The 11153-nt window shown below is 47.1% G+C and overlaps 1 protein-coding gene across 2 annotated transcripts; it reads right to left on the bottom strand.

Annotated features, from left to right (window-relative positions):
• Positions 1 to 3841: 3841 nt before the first annotated feature.
• On the bottom strand, positions 3842 to 11147 carry ZBTB8B (zinc finger and BTB domain containing 8B). Of its 2 annotated transcripts, XM_079325932.1 has the most exons (4): positions 11086 to 11147; positions 8333 to 9214; positions 5563 to 5741; positions 3842 to 4665 (listed from the first exon to the last, which is right to left on the bottom strand). In XM_079325932.1, exons 2-4 carry the CDS (start codon positions 9210 to 9212, stop codon positions 4354 to 4356), a joined length of 1371 nt encoding a protein of 456 aa, XP_079182058.1. In that variant the 5' UTR covers positions 9213 to 9214; positions 11086 to 11147; the 3' UTR covers positions 3842 to 4353. The 2 variants fall into 2 exon arrangements, with proteins under 2 accessions (XP_079182058.1, XP_079182059.1); XM_079325933.1 differs by lacking the exons at positions 3842 to 4665; positions 5563 to 5741 and having other exon boundaries at positions 6757 to 9214.
• Between the last annotated feature and the right edge of the window lie 6 nt (positions 11148 to 11153).

The following is an 11153-nucleotide window of genomic DNA, read 5'->3' as shown; positions in this document are numbered from 1 at the left end:
AAGATTTCTGTTTTTCTCAACATAAATTTTCCTCCAGCCTTTAGTGATGGTGAATTTTCTAATTTTAATTATGCAGGGATTTTTTATTTTTTTTTTACCCAGAAAAAACTCCAGAGCTTATACTAAAACAACTTAAGGAACTGTTCAAAGCCTAGAAATTAATTAGGAATGAGATGACAATTTTCATGTGATCACTGCCTGCTTGGATTTGGGTTTTTCTTCATTTGCATCATTATTTCTGTTCTCAGCTTCCCCAAGGACCAAACCAAAATCCAAATCTCAGAGCACAAATCCCAATTTCTGAGCACAAAAACCCAAATCTCCCATATCCCAATCCCATGGAACATCCAGGCCACCAGATCATCAATTTCTTTTTCAAAATGAGCAGGAAATCAGAATTCCTGACCTAAATCCCTGACTTGGCAACAATGTCCAATAATTTAGGAAAAAATCTGAGATTTGGTGGGACCCCAAATTCTAATCCTGTTCCAGCAGGATAATTAAAACCCTCATTAAACTCTTATCTTCACCCATTTTCCCACAACAACCAAATGACCCAAAAAATGGACTAAAATTTGACCCAAATATGGATTTGCTTACAGCTCATGTGGATGATTTAGGGCCAGATCCAAATAATTCTCCCCAAATTCTTTGACACCTTCTTGACTTCCCTGCTTCCCTCCTTCCCCCACAAAAAAATCTTTATCCCCTTTGAGTTTTTCAGCATCTCACATCTTTCATGGGGAAAAAAAAAAAAAAAATTGTGTACTTGCAGTGAGATTTTTTTTTGGTGAAATATTCTATAGAATTCAAAATTTCCTGGAAAGGATATTTGGGATTTTGTCCTCCCCATCCCCATAAGAATTTCCTCCTAGCTGAGATCAGTATCTGCTTCCCAGAAAGAAAAAATGAGAAGTTTTAAAAAGCTGAATTAACATAAAACTACAAAGACACTTAAAAAAACCCAAGTCAGTGTTAAAATAAATAAATTTCTAAAAATCTCACTTAGCTGGGGTTTAAGTGAACAGGATCCTTTTAGTTCTTTCCTTCCAAAAACCTGATTTTTCTTGCAAACTAGCTGTCCCCAAAAATGGATATATGATTTTTTTAAACCAAATTAATGAAATGGAAATATTAATTATTTCATTTTAATGCCAGAAACGTTTACTCAGTCAACATTTGAATGGTAAAAAAAAAAAAAAAAAATCAAAGCAACCCTCTCAGAGAGTTTTATTTTCTAGACAATCAAAAAACTCCAGAATGCTCCACAAATATAATTGAGTCACTTCCACAAATAAGTTTTATAAGTTTATAAGAATTTGTCATCGTTACTGGACTAAAGGACTTCAGTTATGAAACTGTCTTACAAAACATCAGGAAATTCAACAACCACATTTGGAAGATTTACAAGGGCTTTGCACCAAGAGGTTAAATGCACTACAAATACCAGTGCAGCATGTATTCCTTCAGTGAAATACAGTGCATTTTTGTGCAAAAAAAAAACCAAAAAAAGCCATTAAAATGTGTTTTCCTAAACAAAAGTCAAGTACAACGAGCTAAGTTTGAAGATGTGTCACCTTCATGGCCTTTAAAAAGCTTGGAGAGAGAGATTCTATTAGAAAGAACTCCCCTAAAAATATGATTTTTTTGATTCTTCATCAAGCACCACAGGAAAAGTTTTTAAACAGCCAACATCATTTTGGAGAGGCTGAATCTACAAATGGAAGATTTCAGGAGAAAAACATCCCAAAAAACGAAGTGGAAATCACAAGCAAACAGATTTACATGAACACCCTGGTCACAAAAACGTGGGGGAAAACTCCATCCTCTTCTACATCCAAAGGCTGAAAAGACTCCACAGAAAACAAACCAAAGCAGCACAAAGTGACAATTGAACAGGAACCACCCACTTGGGTGGGATTTTTCCAGGAAAAACCTCCCCCCACCCACCCAGGACCCCTGCCAGCTCCATTCTCTAGGCACAAACACACAAGGACAATTTCTAAGAGCAAAGACAGCAAGGGGAAGGAGAAAAAAAAAAAAATTCTCTGCAGCCATCCCCTGCAAAATTCATTTTCCCTGCTCCAAGTGTTTCCACAGGCTCAGAGTCAGCTCAGGAAATTCCCAGCCTTGTGTTGGCTCAGCTGAGATTTCAGCTTTAGTGGTTTCCACCAATATTTACAATCAGGTGGAATCTTCATGACCAGAGTTCTGGTCATTAAATATTAATTAGATCCCTTATTTACATTCCTGCCTCACTTCCATCAGCAAGTCTCCCAAAAAAAAAATTCTGATTATCCACAGCTCTCAAAGGTAGAAAGTCCCTCCTTTATCACCTTTAAATCACCCTTTGGTTTTGGGTGGACTCATCAAAAATCCAGCCCTGGGTGGTTTTTACATTTTACTCGGGTTTTCAAGGAGCCAAAACCACAGCAGGATTTTTTTCAGAGGGGCTCAACTCCAAAGGTGGCACCTCCACGAGTTGTCCCTTCAACATCCCTGAATTCAGATTAAATCAGAGGTTCTAGAGCAGGGAATTTGGTAAATTATCATCCTGTCTCCCAGTTCTCACAAAATCAAAATTCCAGCTGATCTGGAATAGGGATGACAGAAATTCACCCAATTTAAGGAACAGAAAATAAAAGCAGCACATTATGTGGTGACACTCATCAAGAATTTGGACCAGAGCACCCCAAAAGAAATTTCATCACTTTCTGCTCTTTTCAGCAACCAACAGAAAAGTGAATTCTTTAAAAAAAACTTTGTTTTTTCTTTCCTCATCCTACCTTGGCTGAATTTGTGAGAGCACAATCACCTCTCACAAATAAATCTGACCTGACAGTTCCACTGCTGGATGATGCAGAGGGAGAAGCTGAATTGCTCTTTTTCAACAAAAAAAAAAAAAAAAATCTGGTTAAATCAGAGGGCTCTTGGGGTTTTTTTAGGTTTGCCAAGTGGAAAATCTTTACACCAAAACACTCAGGAAACAGAACCAAGTGGGAGGAACTGCTCACTCTTTGCCAGCCAAATCTGTCTACAGAATTCTGCTGCAGCCAAAAAAAAGACTCATCAAATTTGCCTTTTCATGAAACACTTGGGAACAGCAGAGTGAAGAAGCATTAACAGTCTAATTTCACAGTATATTTCAGGGTTTTTTTCCCCTTTGTCAGGGAAAAAAAGAGGTTACCCCTAAGCAAAGAGGCTTTATGGTGGTGCTGGGTTTTTTTTCTAAAGATTCCCAGCCTGAGTTTTCATAGTTCTTAAAAATTTGCTGCTGGAAAGGTGAAAAAAAATCTCACCTCCTTTAAAAACCTTTAGCTGCCCCAGCAAAGAAACAGGAGGTCCAGAGTGGAGGTTTTTTTAAAAAAAGAAATACTGGATAAAATCACAAAATATAAACCATGAGAGGATCCCCAAATTCTGTAAGAAATTACAGTAAAAGAGAAAGAAAATGATTCTAAAAGGGCATTCAGAGCTGTTTAATAGCAGAGCTCAGATATTTCACTGCTCCTCAGCTGCAGCAGGTGTGGATCTGGTTATTCAATCTGCCACAGTCAGAACTCTCAAGGAACCTGCTTGACAGCTTTTAACTCCTGATGGAAAAAGCTGAAAGGAATTTGGGTTTTTCTCTTAGTCCTGGCCACTAAAACACCATTATTTGTGCTAAATATTTAAGCCAAGATTACTGATATCTGAGTGACATTAAAGATTTACAGCTCTTAGGAGAGGAGGACGCAGTAAAAAATTCAGAAAGAGAAGCTTGATATCTAAATTCCAGCAATTAATTATGTGAAATAGATTAATTCTTCCTATCCTTCCAGCAGCAGCATATTTTTGTTGGTTTATTTTTATTTTTTATTTTTTTATCCTGGTTTTTCTGGTTTCCAGGTCAAATCCAGTCTCATTTATGGTTCATAATTTAGACAACACTGTCCTAAGACAGAAGGATCACAGATTAACTTGGAAAAATCCCAAGGTAAGAGTTGAAAACCACATTTCATGACATTTCAGAGAAAAGGTGGTGCCCCTTTCAGATCAGGGCTTAAGGACCATGACTCATTATTTGAAGAAACCTGTCCCCAAAACAACCCAGGGCTGTTCCAGCTGCCAAACCAAAACCAGGGAAGCAGAAAAACTGCTCAAGTCCAATTTCTGGGAGCCCCAGATTGAAAATTCTTCCCAGATTTCTGGTGCACAGCACTGAAAACTTAAAAAATATTAAAAATCCCAATTCTCCTCACAATTGAATTTAAAAAAAACCATAATAATAAAAACCAGCACAGTGTCAGTGATGGATAAAATGTGCAGTTTTCTGCCAAGGAACATCTCAGTGCTCCCTCTCTGCTCTCACTGCTACATCAAAGTCTCTCTGTCTGACAAACTCCGGTGGATTTCCTGCTTGTCATCACCATCCTCATCCTCAGCTGCCTCATTTTCCTCTCCAGACTCCACATAGATGGGCCAATCATTGTCAGCATCTCCTTTCTCCTGCCCTTCTGAGGCTGTTTCCACCAGGCTGAGGTTGATGGGCAGGGAGTCCTCGTGGGTGGTGGTGACACAGGTGCAGCTGTCACAGAGCCCAAAGCGCCTCAGCCCCTGGGACAGGCTGTTGGTGAAGGTTCTCCTGCAGCCCTTGCAGATGATGGGCTTGTTGGAACGATGCACCTGCAGGGGGAACAGCAAACTTGGGGAAAAAATGGAATTTGGTGGTTTGGAGAGATTGTTAGAACAGGGAAACAGCCAAACTTTAGCTGGAGGAGTGATTCCGATCACAAAGATTTTGGTCACCCCAGTACAAAAATTGATGGTTTGGGCTGGAAAGGACTTAGAACAGATTTGCCAGAACAGGGAAACAGCCAAACTTCAGCTGAAGGGGTCACATTGTGATTCTGGCCACAAAAAATTTGAGCTACTCAAGTGTAAGAATCAAGAAATCATGGAATGGCTTGGAAATGGAATTTGGTGGTTTGGAAAGATTGCCAGAACAGGGAAACAACCACAGGGGTGAAGGGATCACACTCCAGCTGAAAGGGTGATTCTGGTCACAAAGATTTCAGCTACTCAAGTACAAATATCATTGATGGTTTGGGCTGGAAAGGACTTAGAACAGACTTGCCAGAACGGGGAAACAGCCAAACTTTAGCTGGAGGAGTGATTCTGGTCACAAAGATTTTGGTCACCCCAGTACAAAAATTGATGGTTTGGGCTGGAAAGGACTTAGAACAGACTTGCCAGAACAGGGAAACAGCCACAGGGGTGAAAGGGGATCACACTCCAGCTGAAAGGGTGATTCTGGCCACAAAGACTTCACCTACCCAAGCACAAAAATCCTTGATGCTTTTAAAATGATTTAGAGCTTATCCAACCCATCTACACCCCCACAACCCCAAATCCCACCCAACCTACCTTTCAACACTCCCACAACCACACAGACAGAATTCCTTTCCAAAAACCCAACCTAAGCGACAAGAAAACACCCAAACCATTCCCCCCAGCCCTTCTCCTGGTGCAAAGGAGCCGCGGGCGGGCGGGCGGGGCGGTTTTTGGCTGGGTGTGACTCACGCTCAGGGCGTGGCTGCGCAGGTGCTCCTGGCGGGTGAAGCGCTTGCCGCAGGTGTCGCAGGGGTACGGCCGCTCCCCCGTGTGCGAGCGGATGTGTCTCTTCAGGATCCCCTTCTGCTTGGCCGTGTAGGGACAAAAGGGACATTTGTGCAGCTTGATGGGCACCACCAGCACGTCACCTTGATGGGGGGGGGGGGGAGAGAAAGGCTCGGGGTGAGTTCAAGAGTTCTCTGTATTCTGATGTTTGTGGTTTGTTGTTAAGGGTGGGTATTTGAGGGTGTGTAAAAGAGAAAGTAGAGGGGATAGAAGTGTAATTTTCCACTTACAACACAATAAGTATTCTCCCCATGATGAATATTCTGATTTCTATGAAGCAATATTAATTTCTTAATATTTGCATGCAACCTGTAGGAATCACTATTTACCATCCCCACACTATTTACAAATTACCATTTTTTATGGCTTTCTTATCTATAAACCTTATCTTTAAACCTTTCCTGCCATACCTGGAACAGGATGTCTGATGGTTCTTTGGTATTTATGACATTTGGCATTATCTAAACAAAAAAAGAGGCCCTAAACCTTCACATGGCTGTTTTCAACCTCACAATCAAAAATTGCTGTAATTTCTACCTCACTTATTGTTTCAGAACTTGTATCTATAAGTTTTTCTACCTCTTCCCCAACCCTCAGGTACCTGCTGGTGCTGCTCCTGCTGGCTGGGAATGTGAGGTGAGCTGTGCTTTTCTCCTCTCAGCTTACCTGGGCTTTGCTCAGCTTGTGCTGTTGCAGAATTCATGCAGCCAGTCTGTTTTTCATTCATTTTATTTTAGGAAGCCTTTTCATTAAATGCCAAAAATCTGCTTTTAGTCAAGTGGGGTCTCTGCTCCATCTCAGCCATTTCCTTTCTTTTAATTATTAAACCATTAGCATTAAACAGCACCAGAAACTAAAAGCTTTAACACAAACTGCAGGCAGGAACAGCACATTTTGTCCATGTGCTTTCATATTTAGATATGAAAATATGACTCTTTGTTTCTACTGCCTTCCTGTTGGGAATAACTTCAATACATTTCCTGACAGTATTTTCCTGCTCCTAAAACCAAACCACAAATTTATGGAGTCAGGTGCAAGAACAGAATTCAATTTGAAGATCTCATTTTACAGAAATGTGGACACTGCCAAGTTTTTCAGCAGAAAAGTGGAGATGTGATGCCAAAGGATTAATTTTCCCTGTTCCAGGCCCTGATTCAGGGAAATATTTTGTGTGTCAAGCAGGTGAGGCTGCAGAGCATCCTTTGTATAAAGGTTTTTCCAACCCACTATGAAAAAAGGTGTGTCTGCTATTAATGATGTGAGAGTCAGCTCATCCCAATTTGGAGCTTCCCAAGGGATTGCAAATCCCTGCTGGGCATTTAAAACTCCATTAAAACTCCAACCAACCCAGTTCTTAGTCCTGCCTTGCTTCCAGTACTCCACAGGTGCCTCTTTTCCCTCCTTCAGCTGTGAACAGGCACTTGAAAAGAAGTGATATTTGTCTCATTTCTTAACCTGAGTGCTCCATTCTTTTATCAGGAATTGGTATTTCTCATTTCTGGTGCCTGCTGAAGAAGCTGAGGCAGCAGCACCACTGAAAGCTGAGAAACTCCCACTCTCCTCACTGCTACAAAATCCTGTTTTAGCCCAGAAACAGAAGGAATGGAAGGTTTGGTTTCTTTTCCCTCACTCCCACTCAAAACCCATCTCCCCCTAACATTTCTGATACATTGTCAGGGCTCCTGATGTTCCCTATCAAATCCTGGAAGCATTTCCCTTTTAATGATTCATGAACAGCCTGAAGATGTTGAGAAAGGAAAAATGAGAAGTTAAATTTGTGTGTTGGTTGTTCTTGCCACATGTCAAAAAGCAGCAGCATGAGTGCACTGAGAGTAAAACCCTGGATTTGGGATTTTATCAGTGCCCTGTTTGAAAACAGGAGAGGATTTGTCACTTTTATTGGCTTTAAAGTCACCCAGGCAGCTTGAGCTGGAGATGACATGAAAAGAAATTTGCTGGCTACAGTCAGTGGCATTTGTCACATCCTCAGCACCTGTGGCACTCACAGTTTGTCTCAGCCACCTCCTGTCCTCACTTATCAAAACCCTGATAAAATGCCCAAATCTTTGCTTTCCACATCAGGAGAAATGAACATGGACATGATTTTCTTCTTCTCCAAGTGCCTGACAGCACTGCCAGGAAATATTCCTGACATATTCCAACTGCTGCTGGGCTCAGGGCAGCTGGAAAGTGAAAAAAGCCTCATTTTTCTGCCCCACCACAGAGCTGAAAGCTTTCAGTGCTCCTAAAGGAATTGTAGGAATCTGTGAGTGTTGGATAAAACTGATTCCTGCCCTCTGAAGTTTCAAGCAGGAGCAAACAGAGCTGTGATGGGATGAGCTCCTCCTGCCACACCAGATCCCTCCTGTGGCAGCTCAGCTCCTCTTTATAACCACCAGGAGGGAAAAAACTCTTTTTTAAATCACACCTGCCATTCAGCAAGGTCCCAGTGAGTTTGTTTATTAAAGAAAAAACACCCTAAGTGGAGTTTGGGGGTGATCTGGGAGCTGCAGCTCCCAAGGGAATACTCACCTGCCACCGCTGCACTGAACAAAAGAGTACAGCTGCTTTAAAAGTGCACAACAGGAGTTTATTTCACCGTGCCAAAATCTTTCAGCCAAATATTCTTGAACAAGAGTGACAAAAGAAAGCTGCACCCCCCGAGTCCTCTCACCTGTGTCCTCACCATACCAGTCGCTGTGAATGTCCATCATGGAGCTCATGGCCACTCCTGCATCCTCAGCCCTACCCTCAAATCCCCGGACAAAGTGATGCACCACGTCCTCCTTCCTCGGGGCCGAGCTGTTTCTCAGCAGAGCCTCCAAAAATTGCTTCATGTGGTAATTATTGCAGGCCAGCTCCACGGGCTGCCCCTCTTCCATCTGCTCCAGCGGCACCGCGGGGAACTGCGGCAGCCGCTCGCCCACCTCCACCTCCACCTCGTCGGGGTCAAACTCCACCTTGGGTTCCACCCCTTTGGGAGGCGAGGAGCCGTCGGGGGAGTCGCTGCTCAGGGCCACCAGGTCGCCACAGTCGCCACAGGGAGGCTCCCGCTGGAATTCCGGGATCCTCTCCTTCTCCTGCAGGGAGCAGCCGGGAGCTGAGCTCTTGGACGTGCCTTCCCTGGCCGAGCTGCCGCTGTCAGCCTGGTAAAAAGCCGCTTCCCTCTCGATTTTCCGGCAGATATCCAAAGAGGATCTGATGTAGGTTTTGCAGAAGTTGACCACGTCGGTCATCTGCAGGTAGCTGGCGGCGGACATCACCTCGATCACGTTCTCCCCGCACAGATCCAGCTTCCCCGAGTAGAGGAAATCCAGGATGATGGAGAAAGCCTCGGAGGTGACGATGTCCAGCGAGGCCGTGCTGTGGCGGCCGCTGTCCTGGATGTAGTGGATGAGCAGCGCTCGGAAGTAGCCGCTGTTGGCGAACAGGATGTTCTTGTGGGCTTTGAAGATCCTGCCCTCCACGATGATGCTGCAGTCGCAGAAGAAATCCCGCTTGCGCTGCTCGTTCAGCTCCCCCAGCAGTTTGGTGTAGTACGACTGCACCTCCATGGCTGTGCCGGGAACGGAGAGAGGCGTCAGCAGGGGACACCGGGAGAGAGGGGACACCGGGAGAGAGGGGACAGCGAGGGGACACCGGGAGCGAGGGGACAGCGAGGGGACACCGGGAGAGAGGGGACACCGGGAGAGAGGGGACAGCGAGGGGACAGCGAGGGGACACCGGGAGAGAGGGGACAGCGAGGGGACACCGGGAGAGAGGGGACACCAGGAGAGAGGGGACAGCAAGGGGACACCGGGAGAGAGGGGACACCAGGAGAGAGGGGACAGCAAGGGGACACCGGGAGAGAGGGGACAGCGAGGGGACACCGGGAGCGAGGGGACACCGGGAGCGAGGGGACAGCGAGGGGACAGCGAGGGGACACCGGGAGAGAGGGGACACCAGGAGAGAGGGGACAGCAAGGGGACACCGGGAGAGAGGGGACAGCGAGGGGACACCGGGAGCGAGGGGACACCGGGAGAGAGGGGACACCGGGAGCGAGGGGACAGCGAGGGGACACCGGGAGAGAGGGGACAGCGAGGGGACAGTGAGGGGACACCGGGAGAGAGGGGACACCGGGAGAGAGGGGACACCGGGAGAGAGGGGACAGCGAGGGGACACCGGGAGAGAGGGGACACCGGGAGAGAGGGGACACCGGGAGCGAGGGGACACCGGGAGAGAAGGGACACCGGGAGAGAAGGGACACCGGGAGAGAGGGGACACCGGGAGAGAGGGGACACCGGGAGAGAGGGGACAGCGGGGAGAGAGGGGACACGGGGAGAGAGGGGACAGCGAGGGGACACCGGGAGCGAGGGGACACCGGGAGAGAGGGGACAGCAAGGGGACACCGGGAGAGAGGGGACAGCGAGGGGACAGCGAGGGGACACCGGGAGAGAGGGGACACCGGGAGAGAGGGGACACCGGGAGAGAGGGTGTGAGGGAATGGTGACCTTTTTGTTCGTTGTAAGATAGGTTATCTTGAAACCCGGACATGCAGGCTTAAGATAAGTAATCTTGAAGCCCGGGGATGCGGGCTGGTCTGTGGGTATGTGATTACTGATTACTTAGGCTAGCACAATAACCAAACGTCTTAGTAATTTTTTTTTAGGAAAACAAGCAACCAAAGGAGCAAGCAGAACGAGCTGGAAAGATGAATCAGCAAGAAGGGAAGAACTTAAAAGGGGGACTTGCGACTCGATCAGGTGTGGCAGTTTTGTGGAGCGGAGTCTCCCTGCCACCAACGCTGCAATTTGCCTTTGCCGTCTGTACTCAATAAATTTTTCAAATTGGTTTTGAGTATGGCCCTTTGTGCTCATTTATAACAGAGGGGACACCGGGACAGAGGGGACAGCGAGGGGACACCGGGAGAGAGGGGACAGCGAGGGGACAGCGAGGGGACACCGGGAGAGAGGGGACACCGGGAGCGAGGGGACACCGGGAGAGAGGGGACAGCGAGGATACACCGGGAGCGAGGGGACACCGGCACTGCCACCCCCTCCCAGCGCCCCGGAGACACCGCCAAGGATCGTCCTGCCCGAATCCCGGGGGTCCGTCCCGCCCGGTACCGGGGGTTTCACACCTTTCCAAGCACCGTCCCACCCGGTACCGGGGGTTTCACACCCTTCAAGCACCGTCCCGCCCGGTACCGCGGTTTCACACCTCCCGGTACCCAGCGGATGTCCCGGAACACCAGGGACCGTCCTTCCCATCCAGCATCCCCTAGAACGCCAAGGATCGCCCTGCGCGGTGCCGGGACCACCCGCCGCGCCAAGAACCGCCCTGCCCGGTACCGGGACCCCTCCCTGCTCCAAGCACCGCCCTGCCGCTCGCGGGGTGCCCCGGAACGCGTCCCCGCCGCCCCCGGGAGCGCTCGGTGCCATCGCTCACCTCCGCCCGGCCCCGCTCCCGGTCCCGCCCGGCCGCCGTACCCGGGGCTGGGCGGGGAAGGAAGTTAC

This window comes from Erithacus rubecula (assembly GCF_903797595.1).
Source record: "Erithacus rubecula genome assembly, chromosome: 23".
Taxonomy (NCBI): domain Eukaryota; kingdom Metazoa; phylum Chordata; class Aves; order Passeriformes; family Muscicapidae; genus Erithacus; species Erithacus rubecula.
This window is presented reverse-complemented; position numbering and strand designations above follow the sequence as displayed.